The 17,738-nt window shown below is 36.8% G+C and overlaps 2 protein-coding genes across 3 annotated transcripts; one reads left to right on the top strand and one right to left on the bottom strand.

Moving 5' to 3' along the window:
- Window positions 1–1,949: 1,949 nt before the first annotated feature.
- On the bottom strand, window positions 1,950–6,894 carry LOC103710472 (protein transport protein Sec61 subunit gamma). 2 transcript variants are annotated; one of them, XM_008796188.4, is made up of 3 exons: window positions 6,728–6,891; window positions 6,465–6,580; window positions 1,950–2,097 (listed from the first exon to the last, which is right to left on the bottom strand). In XM_008796188.4, the coding sequence occupies exons 1-2, from the start codon at window positions 6,819–6,821 to the stop codon at window positions 6,465–6,467; spliced, it is 210 nt and encodes a 69-aa protein (XP_008794410.1). In that variant the 5' UTR covers window positions 6,822–6,891; the 3' UTR covers window positions 1,950–2,097. The 2 variants fall into 2 exon arrangements, with proteins under 2 accessions (XP_008794410.1, XP_008794411.1); XM_008796189.4 differs by lacking the exon at window positions 1,950–2,097 and adding an exon at window positions 3,177–3,500 and having other exon boundaries at window positions 6,728–6,894.
- A 1,322-nt stretch (window positions 6,895–8,216) lies between these two features.
- LOC103710473 (serine/arginine-rich splicing factor RSZ21A-like) lies at window positions 8,217–15,627 on the top strand. The gene is made up of 6 exons (XM_008796190.4): window positions 8,217–8,393; window positions 8,975–9,064; window positions 10,653–10,741; window positions 12,813–13,029; window positions 14,541–14,657; window positions 14,767–15,627. Exons 2-6 carry the CDS (start codon window positions 8,976–8,978, stop codon window positions 14,804–14,806), a joined length of 552 nt encoding a protein of 183 aa, XP_008794412.2. The 5' UTR covers window positions 8,217–8,393; window position 8,975; the 3' UTR covers window positions 14,807–15,627.
- Window positions 15,628–17,738: the final 2,111 nt, after the last annotated feature.

Below are 17,738 nucleotides of genomic sequence, written 5' to 3'. Positions count from 1 at the left end.
CAAAGCAAGTATCCCAGATGTCTCCAACAATCCAAGAGAATACATAGCAGCACATGGCAAGGTGGCCCTCTCCTTCGGTGATATGTAGAAGCAAGAATCTGACGATGAACTACGCAGCGCGAAATATGACTGGTTCAAATTGAAAGTTGAACTGGCGGCGTGCTTGAAGTGCTTTTCTTTGTTTTTTAAAGAGAGAGAAGAGAGAGAGAGAGAGAGAGAGAGAGAGAGAGAGAGAGAGAGAGAGAGAGAGAAGATTCCGCTGCTGTCCTTTCTGGGTTTGGAATGGGTTGACATCAGCGCTAGTTAATCTTTCTTTATTAACTTATTGGGTGATTGGATAAACGTGAGGAACTAGAACTCTTTGATCTCTTTCTATTCCTCCTCTTTTGGACCTTTTCTTTAGCCTTGAACCGTTCTCTAGTTAAGGAGGGAGAAATAGACTACGTGTTGAGTTGGAGAAGAGAACCGTGCGAATCTAAGCTGCTGGTCGCTAGTGATATATATCCGATTGGAAGAACATTCCACCATGATGGGTAAATAGTGATAGGCTAAGTGGGTTGATTGTTTTCATTCTGAAGTGATCTTGACGTTCATGACCGGGTACACCGCTGAAACAGGATGGTTTCTAGCATCACCTGGAATCTTTCGGGGAATACTTGAAGGAAATTTAGGGATAAAGGTTGGGAAGTTCAAAGGAAATTTGAACTAGGCCAAGAAGTTCGCTTATTTTGATAATATTGCATAGAATATTACTGCACCTGCCGACAGAGATCATTATTGTCACCACGGCAGCATAAGGTCACAAATCCATGGTTCTCGCAATGAAATGGATCATTATTTTTCAAGCAACGAGTTACGGTTATTTTCCAATTAAAAAAAAAGGTATCACAGGAATGATGGCTAGCTCCATTAGCTACCATATAGATTTTGCTGACATAAAATGTATACCTGGAGGACTGAGACATGGACGACCTGCATCCAAGAAATTTTTTCCCCTTTCTTTCTTTCTAGTAGAAAACTTCAAATAACTCTATAATTAATTATGAACTTGGATATTAAAGGCTAGATCACTACCTCTTTTTTTCTTTCAATAATCAGTATATATATAAAGAGAGTGCATAAGATCATGTGGTTATAACCATAGAAGCATTCTAGTATTACTGAGGATAAGCAATGACCTGATTATGCGGTTACAACTGCAGAAGCATTCGGTTTCTAAAAAAGCAGAAGAGTCGAGAGTTATTCTATTTCAATCCAGTAGATTAGGTTCTATCTAATTCGAATACTTGTAAGTGGAGAAGCCCATTAGATCGAGATGATGGACAGCCAAATGATGGCCAAGAATTGTGATATCTTAGTGCCATGTAAGAGCTGCTTTTTTTTTTTAATATTCCATAAGGTTGCAGCTGAGTCATCAGAGCCGGCCAGCTGGAATATCATTATCCAAGTCATGAGAAAACGAAACATCTCTTCGTTATGGAAAATCCCAATATCCCGTTCCAGGAGTACTGTTGTAAGAAATTCTCATCTTTAAATGGAAATCTTTCTTCAGGTAACGGCATTGGGTATACCGTCTTTCCATGCCTCCTAGTTGTTGAATGAAGGAAACAAGTTCATCAGTCTTTCTGCTATCGGTCTATGTAAAAGGGCCCATCTATCTTTCCGGTTAGCAAACCTCTCCTTTGCTTCTTTTGCTTCCACCAGTTCTTGAGGGAAAAGCTCAACAATAATAACCTTTAGTGCTAAGAATGTATGCTGTCATTTCACAATCAGCAACACCTAGATGTCTGCTTCTTTACCAAGGAGAAATTGTTAAGATTTAAACGCTGGTTGATGCCTGATTAAATTCAATAAACTGGAGTTAACCACAAAAATGTGGTATACAGTAAGCTCATGTTAATAATACATATATATATATATATATCAAAAATATCTCAAGTCTAAGAAAGTGACTATGAAACCAAACTGCTTTAGCTTAAATCTCTAATGTAACAATCAGGTTTTTAGTAATAACAAATCGTCCTTCCTAGAGTCAAAAGAAACTGGAAAACTCGCGAATGTGTTGTTTCTCCATCTCTTCTTAGAACAGCTCTTATTCTGCGAGAAACACATGGTAGAGTTACACAGATGAACATTATCATGTTTGACATGAATATGATGCAGTGAGAAAACCTTGAATCATACAAAAATGAGAAAAATAAATGAGAAAGCATATGGGCAAAAGACAATTATGTCTCAGATGCAGATATATCAAGCAGTTAGCAAGAAACAAGTCACAACTGAAATGTTAAAGACCTGTGACAACCCTAAAACTCAAACCTGTATTTGCCATCATGGAAGAGAAAACATGCGCACCTGAAGGTCCAATAAGACACCTACAGAACGGCTGCAGCTAAAGCCACTCAAGTGAGAATCTTCCCCACCATGCTACCAATGCCAGAAGAACTAAAGTTTCCAATTCAATTAGGACTCGCTTGGTTCACGGAAAGAAATTTACCTCATTGAAATGTTTTTTCTGAATATATAATTACTTGGAAAAGTGATTTTTGCATGTTTAGTTAGCCGTGTGAAAATGACAAAGAAAAAACACTTTTTAAAATAACTTATGTTTGGTCGAGCATCTACTTTAGTAAAAAAAAATTATATAAAATACATGTTATACCCTTAATAAAGTTGTGTAACATGCCCGTAAAACATCGCATGCATAATTTTTAATAGCTATTTTTAAATATTTTTAAATCTAAAAATATTCTTAAATATTTAAAATATTCTTAAATATTTAAAAATATGTATTAAAAAAATTTCTTGTGTTGAGTTTTTAGGGTTCTAACAATTTTTAATCGTTAGACAATCTTTTTAGATTATGCTAATTTTTAATAGTTATTAATACATTTTTATATTAAAATTACCACAACTTCTTTATATTATGGTAATTTTTAATAGTATAAAATTAATTATTAAAAATAGCTATTACAAAAATTATGATGGTTTAAGGGCATTTTTGGTAAACAAATTACTGCAATTCTTAACCTATGGGAAAGTGACTTGCCCATGTCCCACATAGGTTTTTCTTTTCATAAAATGTAGAAAATTTATTTCCATAGAAATGCTACTTTTCCACCTCTCTTCTTTGAAATCTCCAACAAATATATATATTTTTATTTTTCCATTGACCACACTTTCCATCCTCCTCTTCCTGCGAACCAAAGGAGTCCTTAACGATATCCTAATTCCTAAAATCATGGTCTGACATTTCGATATAAGAGCAAAAATCTCAGATCAGATTACATATTGTTCCACTACCATAAAAAAGTTTAGCATCATTGCCTCTACCAAGAAAGTAGAAACAACATATTTAGAACAACCTACCACCCATTTTCCCACATCACCAAACACAAGATCAAGTTCGATAACTCCTTTCCAATACTACTTGTTTTGCCTTACGTAATCGAAGAAAGCATCCTCAAAACGTACAGGAACATTAATGCAAGTTCATCAACCTGCATGAATAAAGTAGAAAACATAGTTTACTCATTACATATAGTGAAGAAAGTAAGTAGTGATCCCATAACCCATCCAGTACATAATGCAGATAATTGATTAAAGGCCTTCTGCAGGTACTATTTTTAGCAAGTGGTAGTCATAAGTCAGGATCAACATTGGCTTGCCAACCAACAAAAGAAATCCCTCAACTTCTTTGGAATATGGCTCTCGTTCCATGACATCATGATAACCTACCTCCGATATGTCATGCAATGTGCATGGTTTTTAATAGGTTTCACATTTGCGGTAGACTGAACAGAGATGATGCTTAAAGCTTATCCCTCAACCTTTTAGACTTGGAAGTGAACAAGATCTGGCAAATCCTGAAGCTATGCACATCCTACCTAAATCAAGGAATATAAACTTCATTGATTACATTGGACCAATCAAGTGATCACCTTTTTCCTACTCTAGTTAATTCCTTAATATTAAGTTCCAGACGAAATCTTTGGTGAGCTTCTCATAAGAGTTCACAGGAACTACACAAACATCACATCCTGCAAGGATTGTTCGCTACTTTTTTAAAAGGTAATGTCAATTCAAAATCTCAAATTTCCCCTTTCCAAGATGAAGCATGACCTCCTAACATGTACACTCTTCAATCTTATAAGCATCACCCAAGAAAGCAGATTGAATGTTTCTTACTAACATGGCTTGCCTAACTTTCCACCAAATGCAACACCATCCAGCCCAAAATTGTCATACTCATCAGAATTAAGAGCCAAATTCCAGTTTACTAACCTTTCAAACAGGTGCAAAGAAAATTTCTACTCGCAATCTTTCTAGGAATGCAAAATTAGCTAGAAGCATTTCGAGGAAAGACAAGAGTAAAGACGAGAGTACTAGCTGGATTTTCCTCTCAATGAGAAAAGCATCTTCCTTCCCCAAAGGCAAGCACAACCATGCCAAACATGGATATTGAGTGCTGTGAGGGTATAAGAAAAAGTGCTGTGAAACAGAGGGGATCGCTATAGAATACTTAATCATACTTCAACATAAAACCTATTCATATACAGGACAATTATTAGCATCCAAATATTACGAAAAAAAAGTCAACTATTGACTTTTCAAGCTTTTTTGCATGTAACATCATCAATAGGGGATGTTGTACTCGGTGATATCAATGATGCCTCACATGCACAAGAGGCTTGAAGGACCTCACAAATTTAACTTAGTAGCTAGAATCCTCCACTGAAGGTGTTGCATTTGCTCCAAAATCTCATGTCCATACATGCTGCCTAAAATTAATAGCTTTTGCTACATATTTTAATTACGTAATTTCAGTATGGTGGCAATGTTATCATCTATTCTGTACCATTATAGGAAACTTTATATAATGAATTTCTTATTAAAAAACAACTAATTGAATATTTAAGTACTTTACTTATTTTACATGAATACTTCTAAGCACTTCCACATCCTGAATATTTTTAGAGTTCCACCTCATTCGTTCTACATCCAAATGTGCTTCAACACCTAGTCACGGCTCAAATAACTAGATACTTCGTGATAAGTCCATCTTCTAGTCAATACACTGCAGCAAAAGAATGACTACACCAATAAATCAATAAGTCATTCAAGCATTTGCCAGAAAGTTTATCATGGCGACCAGAAAGTTTATCATGACGACAGAAATTCTTCAGTATGGTCACAACCGCAAAACTGCTGCATTGATCACTTTAAATATTCACTCAATGCAATATTAATTTTTCTTGGCCAAACCATGGCATTGATCTCCATCTATAGTTGTAGCTCTACAGGCTGACCGAATGATGCAAAATCCTTCCTTCAGAAGTGGTCCCCAGTAGCATTTTAAGACATCCAAAAGAGGGAGGGGAAATTAAATAAATGCAGGAAATTAACTGATTTAACTTCTACCTAAGAAAATGTACGAAACTACCACAAAGTTCTGACTTCAACCAGTAAGACCTACCATACTTATTGGTGAACCTAAAGTTGCAGCAGCTAATTTCTTTTGAAAGTGGAAATCCGTGTATGTGCATACTATTTTAAGCAAATTGCATTGACAAGAGGATTGCTAATCTTAATTATTACCGATCCCCTCTATTTTAACCATACCATGATAATTTGTTTTCACAAAGAATAATGCTGGCACCTATGAAATCGTCCGCCAATTACTCATCCAACATGAAATAAAGGGGATGGTGGCCTTTTCCTGGAGTAAAATTCCCACTGTAGCATGGGAATGGGCAATCCAGCAAACTCCATCGCCTTTTCCTCTCACAAATAACAAACTGCATCTGGACTCCGGATCCGCTAAAGCTGATCTCCTAAAGGCAGGCAGGTTGTTTATTTCATAAATTATTTTATTTCAAAGATATAACTTTCTACAACGTCCATAACTGATGGCTCCTTCTCCATAAGGAAAGTGATATAACATGTGATGGGTTCAATCTACTGTTTCCAATGTAAATCAACCCTTCCGTGTAACTGAGTTCATACAAGGTTGCCAAACACAGGTATCGATTTAGTCTAAGGACTCCTCACATTTATTCGCATCACAAGTTGAACGAGTAAATCACAAGTAAAAATACCAACAAGCAGTGGTCATTATACAGTGAAGAAAGGATAGCAAGAAATTTCGTGTCAATGGTGTAGAAATCTTATAAGTTCTGAATGTCAAATATCCATCTCCTGCACAAATGCTTCATTAAGATCTACAGGAACCAAACCAATAGCAATTATTTTTTTTCCATATCTGACGGACGAAAGACGATACCAAGCAAAAACAGAGAAAATCTCAATACGATTTAGTAGCTAAGGGTACTGACTATAGAAAAAGGATACAAACTACTGGAAAAAAAAACGACCGTAATAACCGATATTTCACCAAAATCATTTTTTTTCTGAATTAATGACTATCAATACTTGGAAATTATTTCCGGTACACATCGCATTACCTAGCCGGATCCGACTATGATGTTGTTGATCGGGATAAAGATCAACTTCACGAAGAACCCCACGAATCCCATCACCACGAATCCGATCGCCGTGCGTGCCGCCACCTTCGTGAACTCTACAGCCCCGATCCGGAATGAAAACCGGAAAGATCCAAATGAAAGAATTAAAGATCCGAGAGCAAACAGAAAATTCCAAACGATATAACGCATCAAATCCCACGGATCGTTCAAATCGGAATAGGGGGGCCGAAATCGAGACTTACCCTTGCGGTCGGGCTTGTGGCATCTCTTGACGAGACGGAGGCTGTCCTTGGCGAACTCCCGCAAGGGATCGACGACGGAATCCAGGGCATCCATCGATCAAGGAAAACGAAGAAAGCGATCGCAATTCAAAACCCTAAAATCGAAAAAAGGAGGAGGAGGCCGGAAGGAAAAGAACGGGCAAGCAGCCAACCTTCCGTGTGGGCCCCACATCCACTGTACTGTGCCACGCGCTTGTATTTGATGCGGTGCGTATATCTTGGGTATCCGACGGAACTTGTATTTGATGCATGGATGCACAATTGGCGGCTCAAAAATAAGCCATGGGTGCACTGCACCGTATGAGATTTTCATTTATCATCCCTTATTTATCAGTTTTTTTTGGCATATTTGAGATTTTTGCAGTGGATGGTGTATGCTTACAAATTGATTTGCATTTTGAGTAAGTCCGTCTCGTTGGGGACTCAAGCTTTAGTTTGACAACAGATAACTAAGCAAGATTTGTTAAACCGGGCCGAACTATTCAGTTTAGGCGGTACCAAACTGACCCAGTGCGAAATCGGATCCGTTCATCATTCATATTTGGTTCCAGCCCATACTGTCCGAAACTGATATTGGACTAGCCGGAATCGGCTAGTTCGGGACCGACTCGCACCAAGTCAATCCAATTCCAAACCAAGTTGAATATGGGCCACATGCCACTGCTCTATCGGTTCGGTACCAAACTGTACCAGGCGTCGACTAATACGAGTTCTGGTACTGGTTCGGCGGACCTTGCAACTAAGGTTATATTAGATATTTTTGTTATTTTTAAAATAAAAAAATGGAAAACTAAAATAATATTTTTTTTGCTAAATTTCTAAGGATAGAAAATGTGCTTAGTTTGCTTTCTCTTTTTTTTTTTTTTTAACCAGGACCGGCGATGTGGCCAATGATGAGTGAGAGAAAAGGAGAATGGGGCTGGCGATATGGCCGAGTAGGAGAAAAAGCTCTGCCCTAAACAAAAAAAGGAAGAAGAAGAAGAGTCGGAAGGAGAAAAATAAAAATATATTTTTAATAAAAAAATCACTTTTATTTTTTTTTTAAAAAAATATAAATTGTTTAAAAATATATAAACAAAAATAGAGGATACGCCATTACAGTTTTTTTTCCCTCTCAATGTGGGCGAACACCATTACATTCTAGGAAAACTACAACGACTAGAGTCAGCACTCGTGAGAAGACTAGGATTTCGATGAAAGTTGGATGGCCGAAACGGAGGCTCTAAGGTTGCAGTAGCACGCAGCTCGCCTATAAATCAACAGGTTCATTCATATTGCCAATGCCAGAAATGCCTTCGACAGCCATAGCAAGAAAAATCGTTTTATTATGGTCTCTAACGTGTCAGCCTCCGGATTGGGTCTAATTGAACAAACCTACACATGATCCGGTTGCAGCTCCGGCCTGGAGGAGTCATCCGATGGGTTCAAAACGGCTCGAGCCCGGGTCTACTCGACTCGTCTCCACCTCTAAAAGTGATCCAGGGACCAGTGGCCTACGTATATCCCCCCATCCGTTTTTTAGAAGGCAGACGCCAGGATAGCGTCTATTGGTGGGAGAGAAGCTCGTCGCCGTCGCCAGGATTTCAGGAGATCCCTAGTGTTCCCGATCTCGATATCTTCTTCGCGAGTAAGCAACGATCTCTTTGCTCTTTCTCTTTTATCGATCTCAGTTTATTCCCCTCGGTTTGGGGTTTGGGGGATCTACCATCGTGCGATCGAACCCTAGAATCTCGATCGATCTCTTGCCTGAAATCTTTGCGGCGCGAAAGAGGCAGGAGCTCGGCGATCTCAACACCCTTTCTGGATTTGTGAAATTTTAAGATATTTCTTATATAATTTATTGATAGAATTTCTGTCAATATATCGTTTTCTTTTTTTTTTTAATGTTATAGAGAAATATATTTGATCGATTGATAGAAAGAGGGAAAGGCAACCGGAAACTTATATTTTTGGGTATTTTGTTGCAACCGAACGATTGGATTCAGCGATCTCTTCTTCCCTAAATTTCTTTACCGTCTTACCTCTTTTCCTTCCTTTTCTTTCGGGTTTCCTAAAATTGCGATCTTGGATGATACTTGACGTTTGATGTCCAAGAAATCGTCGAATGTGATTAGTCAATTCTTTTTTTCCTATATTAGACTGCACGAATTCAAGGATGTGGCTGCTTGTATATTATTTTGACTGATGCTAGTACACATCATTGTACAGAATGGCTCGTGTCTATGTTGGCAATTTGGATCCGCGAGCTACTGCCCGGGAACTTGAAGATGAGTTTCGGGTGTTTGGGGTTTTACGAAGGTAAGATGCTTGTGGCCAGGATGGATTTATGTATGTGACAGAACTAAGCAGGACTGCTATATTTTCTAGTTTTTGCAATTCTATCTTATAGGTTTAAATTCTTTTTGTTTGTTTAGATGCTAATTTTATACTTATTTAATATGGGACTTATCTAATGATCACTCTTCTGGGGATTATATGTGCTTAAAGTTGCTTAATTACTTGATCTCTTTCATTTACGATCTACATATATGTATAACTTGATTTTTTTGTAGTAAATTACAAAAATCTTTCCGAGATTAGGGTGTATATTATATTTACACCCAATAGTATAAAAAATCCACGCTAAGGTTTATTTTTATCTCATACTTTAACTCATCACTCATGAGAAATTTTGACTTTCATATGAGGTAAACGGATTCACTAACGTCATTAATTTAACTAGGTGTAAGTGTAATAAACGTAAATCTTAAGGTGGTTTTTGTAATTTACTCTTTTTTTTGTTTCTTGAGTTGTTTTTGAGTATTTGTGTTATGTAGTGTCTCGTAACCTTAAGCTAACGTGTGGGGAAGGAAGGAGACACACACTTCCAGTTGATGTTCTCTAACCCACACGTGCCTCTAAAAACATGCCCACTTCATGAATTTGCTGAAATCTTTGCCCAAAGCAATACACTTTTAATGCTCGAGGCACTTGGTGAAACCCAGCAAAAAGTAAAGGCTGATGTAAAATTTCATCATCCTTCTTCTGTTTGCATTATTTTCACCTGTTGCTTCTACTTTTGATGATATTGTTTTTCATAAGCTTGTGAATCATTTACCAGTGATATTGGAGAAAAAGTATGCACCATGTCACTTTTTTCAATAGGAACTCTTTGTGGCTTCTTTGGTTGTAAAGATTAATATATTTATAAGGAAAGGAGATGATTAATGGATAATGATTGATATATACCAACAAGACAGGTTATATGTCATGTTTAGACAGTATTGATGTAAGACTATGTGATAAATAGCTTAATTGGAGAAGTTGAAGACTTGAAGAACTTGAAGAGATATTTAAGAGCAAGGAGGAGGCTTGATTGGAAGATACACGGTAAGGTAACCTTGGAGGTAGAGCATTGCTGTATGCAAAGTATAAATTTTGATCCTTGTACTATTATAGACTGCTTGTATATATAGAGAAAAATTTCTTTTTTTTTCTTGACAAGTTGAGTTTTCTTTCCTTTCTTTTTTTAAAACCTTTAAATAACACATCTTCTGTCTTAGCTCTTGATGTTATAAAAGTTCCCCTGTATCAAAGAAAGGTGGTCCACTAACATATTGAACAGGTTTCCATATTTTTATATGTTAGACAATCCCAAAAAATATTTGCTGTATGTGTTTATCTGAAACATCTGTAAAAGGTGATGAGTGTATCTAGACAAGTAAACAGTCTCTATGAAGATACTTGTTTGAGTTATTAGCTGCTTCATGTCGTCTTGGCAGATTTTTCTTCTTCCCTGTTTAGTTGAATGCTGTTCATGTGACTTAGTAACAAAGCGTTATATACACATGGACTTCGATCACTTTAGAATCTGTATTGTTTAGGTAACTTCTATTTTGTGATGCAGTGTATGGGTTGCCAGGAAGCCACCGGGTTTTGCTTTCATTGACTTTGATGACCGCAGGGATGCTCAGGATGCAATTCGTGAACTGGATGGTACATTGACAAGTTACATGTTATATTGAAATGTTTTGGAAATTTGGATAAGATCTTTGAGTTAAATGAAATAGTTCATTGTTTTAGAAACTTACGTCATTGTGTTCTTCTGAAATGTTTATCTAGACAGCCTATTTTTAACTGGTCATTGACCTTCATCCTTTGTGGCTATATCATACTTACTCAATGGATGAATCAAATATATCTTGAATGGCTGATTTTGGGATGACTTTTTCTGTATAACATTTAATAAGCAGGAAAATCATTATACATTTCTGTGTTATCTTATTGTCTTATTCTGCAATATTATTTTGTACAGCCAATAATTGTAAATCAATATAGTGCTGTAATTGTTAGAACTGTTATGTTGCTTCCCTTGCTATATCTCCATTTGCAATGGTTAGTATTTTAATACTATTTTGTCTTGAAACTTCTGGGATTGTATTTCAAATTAACTCTTTTGCGAATAATATTCCTCTTGTATAGTTACTCTCTGGAACATAAGGTTAAAGTGCAATCAATCATGTAGGTCTATTTTCTTGTCATCTGGCCTTCATGTTCCATGGCACACTCCATTCTTTCCTACGTTTATTTTCATGGATTTTGGTTCTGATTTGTCGAGCATTGGGTTCAAGTTGAGAGTTAATAATAAAATGCTCTCAGATTCATTCAATCAGAGCCTGATCTGTCATGTGTTTATCCGCCCTTCTGATTATGAACCTTTGCTTGTTCTACATTCTAAAATATGTACTACCCTTCTGAATTCAAAAGCCCATACAACTCCTAGGCTCCATGAGAATCATAAGACTCAGCACTCTTTTCCATTTTTCTTATTTTTATCCCCTTTCTACCAGCCAAGCTTCGAAAACTCGGCCTTGGTTTTGGTTTTGATTTTGGCAGTTTTGGTGGTTTTGGAAGTTTCACTCCAAGTTTCAGAGTTTCGATCTAAAATTCAAGAAAAAATTAAAATTAAAATAGGAAAAACCCAAGAAAATCATTTTACAACATTTTAAAGTATTTTTTTGTTATATGGGTCTTTATTTGCATAGTTTTGACAATTTTAAGCTGAAATTGACATGACGTACAAGTGAAATTCATCAAATATGCTAGTATTCTGTACTATGAATATATGTTATTTAATTCTTGAACTTCAACAGATCAAAAATATTACTTCTGAAGCTTTTTATTGACTTTTATATTCAAATAAATTTCTTCGGGGCCTATCTTCTTCTTTAGAAGTACCTCGCCCGTTATACGATGAAAAGCCGTTCAGTAAGCTCTCGATAGCCATTTGCTAGTTGGACTTATGACTCTCCCCGGCGGGCGGATATCGCTTTTTAGAAGAATTAACAAGTAAATTAAATTTTGGTATTTCTCTCATATTGTTGAGGTGGCTATTTAATCAAATTCATAAAATAATAGTTCTATGTTTATTTTATATAGAAAATATGATTGGATATGAAACATCATATAGTCATTTGGTTGTAGCAATCTTTCAAGTTGATTGATGCTTGTTTTGAAGCATTCTGCTGCTCAAGGTTGGTAGAGCATGGGGTGGAAGGTTGTACACACACTAACCATATTGAAGGCTGTCACCTTCATGGACTTGGTGGGACCATTAAAACTCAACTAAGATAGGTGGGGAATAGTTGTGTTTGCATTTATGTATAATCCAAAAGCTTTTCTGTTTGTGGTGAGCAGCAGTGTAAAATGTTGACACTTTTGCAATAATATCTCAAAGGAGTAAATCAGAGGCTGTGATATAGGATACTGCATTAGGATTTTTTATGTGCAAATACTTCATGCAAAGCCTCGAAGGCTTGTGATATATGTATTTATATTCAGTTAGTCTGCATTGATGTATGAAATGTTTATGAGCATGTGAATTATAGATATATGTTTTGCTATGTTAAGCTTTGATTTTTCTTGGCTTGGACAAATATTCTACCACCTTGAGCATGTGAAGACTTGGATCTATTTTTGACCGAACCTCACTTGATATTGTTAGAGCATTTTATGCAAAAAATATTTTACATTAAAAAAATCACCCTATGGGATTCTTTTGTAATAGGTAAGAATGGATGGAGAGTTGAGTTGTCCCATAACTCAAGTGGTGGCAGCCGTGGTCGTGACCATCATGGTGGTTCTGATATGAAGTGTTACGAGTGTGGTGAACCTGGTCACTTTGCCCGTGAATGCCGTTTGCGAATTGGTTCTGGAGGATTAGGCAGTGGAAGGCGTCGTAGCCGGAGTCCCAGATATCGCAGGAGTCCAAGCTATGGTAGAAGGTAATAAAGAATATAACCAGTGTCACATGTTAACTGCCATTTGGAGCAACAATGCAGTCTCATTTCTATAGTGATATATGCAATCTTAGTAACCTTAGCTGTTGGTGACATGAGGGGTAATAGGGTTCATCCAGTTAGCGATATATGCAGTCTTAGTAACTAGCGATATATGAGGAGCAATAGGGTTCATGCGGGGTCAAATAGGTAGTTAACAGTGCCAACTGTTATCACCTACACAACTTCCGACAAACAACTTTCCACATGCCACTCACTTTTGTGTGATAAATATAATTCACATGCTAATTTTCCTGCCTCACACAAGTTGAATCAGTTATTTCAATTGAAAATATTTAGAATAAGGGGGGAAAAGGTGTTCTCAGGATGGCTGATCCAGATGTGTGGTACTTTTCTTTATGATTAGGACAGTTTGTTTAGATCTTTCTTGAAGTATCTTTCTGCTACTTGGGTTGATATTTTTTCAACAAAATTCTGATCACAATTTTGAAAAATTGTAAGAAACTCTCAACCCATAAATGGATATTTTTTAAATGTAATGTTTCTTCTTATTTCATTATGTGTTAATGCAAAGATTTATAGCAGAGTCCATCCAATAGTTCACTAGGTAGTGCATGTATCAATTTTTAGATATATACTTTTATATATCTTTATTTTTATTTTTATTCATTCTCATCTTTCTGTGTTCTCCATTGTCATCTTGATTTTCTCTATTCACAAGTCCTGACCTTGTTACTCTCTAAATTATGTTGGCACTCTTTTGTGTTGGGAGGGACTCACATGGTAGCTGGCCGGTTTGAACAATTCACAAAGAATGGTTAAAAGCAACTTACAGCATATGCTATGATTGAAAAGTGCTCCTTGCTTATGGGTAGTTTTACCATGATTTTGATTGAATTATGAAAACTACTCACAAATCAAAGTTAGTTATTGAAGAGTTCAGAACTCTCTTATTTGCACAATATCCTTACCTTGCAGTTATATGAACTTCTCAATCCAGTGGAGGGGCTTCATTTATATTTAGGATGAGGGAAAGTAAAGTAGTATGTCTATACATGAAGAGTATTTGACATCACAAACTTGAAATAAAAACAGGATGCTTCCATGTCACTCCTAAATATTTCTTGTGGTATATATGCGATATTGGACTTGTTATTAGAATAATGTTTTTGAGTTAGCCTACTAGGTGTTTAGGTAAAAGCCTGGAATGCATGTTCTGGTTTTTCTTTACATTCTACTCAAAATACCTACTTTTCCATTGTAGATGTATATATATGACACTGGTAAATTTACCATTATTAAGTGATAATGAGTTTAAGATACCTTTGTTCATTAGAGGATCAACTTTTACTATCTAAGGAACATTTTCAATGAACTGAGTATGGGATAGCACACTTCAAATTATTGTAATTCACATGCAACCATTCTTGTGGACATTGCTTGGCAGATGGACAGTATGATGGATTTCTTGCTAATAATTAATTGACCTTGAGCAGGAGCTACAGTCCTCGTTACCGCTCTCCAAGGCGACGCAGCGTGTCACCTCGTGGGCGCAGTTACAGCAGGTCACCACCATATCGCCATAGCCGTGATGAATCACCCTATGCTAATGGGTGAGCTTAATTCTTTTACACCTTATTATTGATTTATGACAGACAGTCGTTGGTATCACTTGTTTCATATGTCATATGAAGTGACTTATGATTAGTGATTGTTGTGCAGAAACTCTGCTGCCAGATATAGGCGCCGCAGTAGGAGCTGAGCACTGATACTGGCTTGATACTTCATCTTTTTCGACAATAGCTCCTTGGGCTTTGTTGGCTGTGAACTGTGTTCTATTTGAGCGACACTCAACAACGACTGCTTGAATTTGGATAAGTTATTTTTAACTTTAATTACCTTTCTATACATGTCTCCTATCATATGCCAAATAGTTTGTGGTTTTTGTAGTTTTAAGGAATAGGGAGATTTATAATAGGGATGATGCAATGCAACTAAGATCCATATCTTCTTTTCTTTTGTGTGTTGAGGATGGGTGGTCCTGCTTAACGACGTGCCCGACTTCGGCACCATTGCTTTTGTGGTTCTACTCCCACGTGGTTTTGTTCTTCGCTCGCACTCACCTGCTACCTTCGAACAAATTGCGATATCTTCTTTGCTTCTTGCCTTAGATGCTTCTCCGTGCTTGATATTCTTCGGCTGTGATGCTGCTTCTTTCGAAACTTGTAACGGCCCTTCCTCCTAACTTGAAGGTTTGAGATGTTACTAAGCCAATATGTTTTCTGAAAAAAATTAGGCAATTCAGACTTTTACTTCCCAGACCTACAGATCTGCTGGATTGCTGCTCACTCACAATTTCGGAGGTGAGAAAAACCTAAAACTGCATCCTGTTTATTTGAGGGTCGATCTGGCTTATTTTTCTTCGGCTGCAAAATGTAGTTGAACATTTGGGAAGGAAAGTCCATGCTGGGTTGTGGGCTGTATCGTCTTGTGTTTTCATTATTGAGTCATTGGTTATCAATAGCCAAGAAGGATTTTATCACTTCAACAAAAATTGCTGCTCCCTTCAAGTGCGCTTTCACATGGTCATTTCATTTGCATTTTATTTCAACATCACTCTGGTTTGTCTGCTTGAACCTCCATTCATACATCGGACATGTTAACCACGGAACCTTGAACTAATGCACTAAGATGGAGCTTTGGGTGCTTCAGTAGTCTCTAGTTCATGGTGATTGGAGTGTCATTGAATTATGTGGCATTGCATAAAATCCTATCTTTTTACTAAGTTTGATGCAAATCTATGTTTTCAACCAACATTAACTTGCAAAACTAAATTACCTGGCTTAATGGATGTTTTTAGCGAGTGCTCTCAATGAGATAGTGGTCCGACCCACAAACAACTCTAGCTACTACTTATAAGATCATATTTGGTGTCTTTCTGTCATGGAATAAATCTCTTTTGATTGTGGATATGGTTCATTGCAACTTGCAACTACTGCGCCGATACTACAGAATTCCGTGAAGAGCATCGGTTGGTCAGAAAACTACTTTGAATAAGGCTGTATTTTGAAGTTGGTGCTACTTTGTTTGCTGTTTTTTGGTTAACCTTCTTTCGTAGCAATTTGATCAGCAGGGCAGCAAGTTTGTTGTTCTAGTGGTGCTTTATATGGGATTGCATTTATTATTCGTTTACATAAAACCCCTGTTCATGCTTAATTGCTTTGCGGGGACTGAGGGCTATGATCAGTTCTGCCGATTGTGGGTTTGAAGTATCAAGCTCTACGTTTGTGATGTTAAATTTTAAAAAAATCGTTCTACATTGAGCTGAATAAAAGATTTACCTGTGGGCCTGAAGGCTTGGCAAAGTGTTGGTTGCTGGGTATGTTCCCTTTGTCATCCCTCCACTGGGATCTGTTAATAGTTGCAATGATCGACCTCTCCTTTTAGGCTGTGCTTCTCGTGCGCTGGACATACTGCTCCAATTGCTGCTTCATCTTCATACTGTTTTCCTCTTATTCCAATTCATTGAACTGAGCGGGCGTAGCGTCTGGTGAATCATTTCAGAGATGCAGGGTCCTCTGCTTTAACTAGTGCATCTGACGCGCTGATTCGCTTATAATATCATATGGGAACCAGTAGTCGGCAGCCAGGGCAAAAATGGGAAGCCTGAACTCCTGAGGTTTAATTAATGGAAGACGCCAAGGACATTAAGAGGAACAACCAAGCCTGTTGATTGTCTCATTCCTCTCTCTGATTCGCATTTTGAGCCTGCAATTCCTTGATCAGATATGAATTGGATGCTGGCATATTCATATTCATATTTATTTTAATTTACAAATATGGATAAGAATGTTAGCCCGATGCAAAAATATATATTTATATTTATTTTAAATGAATGCAAATATAAATTGGGTATCATAAATATGGATATAAATATAGATATAAATCGAATAATTAAATTTAAGACTATAGATTTAAAGAGATTATTAAATGGAGGATAAATCAAATTATTAGTATATGAATACGATCATTTAAATTTTTTAAAAAATTATATATGTTATATAAAATTAAAGAGAGCTGCAAACAGTCATCTATATCTGTATCTATTGTTTATATACAGACAAATTTTAATTAAAAAATAGGTTCAAATAGATATTATTTTATTTACTTTTTTATTTTAAATATCTTGAGTATTGGTGGGTCCAGCCGCCATCATGGTCATGGCAACCCCTATTGTGGGCGACATCTGCATCCAAAACAAGTGGTGAGGTCATGGCAACCCCCATTGTGGGCAACATCTACATCCAGAAGAAGTGGTGCTTGAGTCCGGTAAAAGAATGATATAGTTTAAGAGTATTTTTTTTCTTCTTCTTCTTTTTTTAAAAGCAGCCTTCTCTTGTAAGAAATTATTGTTAAGGGCATTTGACCTACCGTTATTGAGAGCATTTGACCTGACGCTACTTCTCTCTTGCGAAGGCCTCTCGCTCCCGTTCCGTCAGACGAGTCTTTTGTAAATATATTCCGTGGATTCCGAGTACGCTATATTCGTGTTTGGCTGCAGAATAATCAGGATTTTTTAACCTCATTTATTTCATTTCAATCTGTCAAAGCGTATAACGTCGGAGTTCTCAAAAAAATAATAATATACTATCTTTTATTTATTTCAAAAGTTGAACAGACATTTTGAAAGGCAA

This window comes from Phoenix dactylifera, chromosome 7 (assembly GCF_009389715.1).
Source record: "Phoenix dactylifera cultivar Barhee BC4 chromosome 7, palm_55x_up_171113_PBpolish2nd_filt_p, whole genome shotgun sequence".
Taxonomy (NCBI): domain Eukaryota; kingdom Viridiplantae; phylum Streptophyta; class Magnoliopsida; order Arecales; family Arecaceae; genus Phoenix; species Phoenix dactylifera.
The sequence above is the reverse complement of the archived record's forward strand: the minus strand, read 5'-3'. Positions and strand labels throughout refer to the sequence as shown.

Bases quoted from the DNA above. Each gene is read 5' to 3' on its own strand.
- LOC103710472 (XM_008796189.4), bottom strand. From the start codon at position 6,821: ATGGATGCCCTGGATTCCGTCGTCGATCCCTTGCGGGAGTTCGCCAAG. The intron at 6,581-6,727 runs GTAAGTCTCGAT...TCGGGGCTGTAG, and splicing joins CCACAAGCCCGACCGCAAGG to AGTTCACGAAGGTGGCGGCA.
- LOC103710473 (XM_008796190.4), top strand. From the start codon at position 8,976: ATGGCTCGTGTCTATGTTGGCAATTTGGATCCGCGAGCTACTGCCCGG. The intron at 13,030-14,540 runs GTAATAAAGAAT...GACCTTGAGCAG, and splicing joins AGTCCAAGCTATGGTAGAAG to GAGCTACAGTCCTCGTTACC. The intron at 14,658-14,766 runs GTGAGCTTAATT...ATTGTTGTGCAG, and splicing joins GAATCACCCTATGCTAATGG to AAACTCTGCTGCCAGATATA.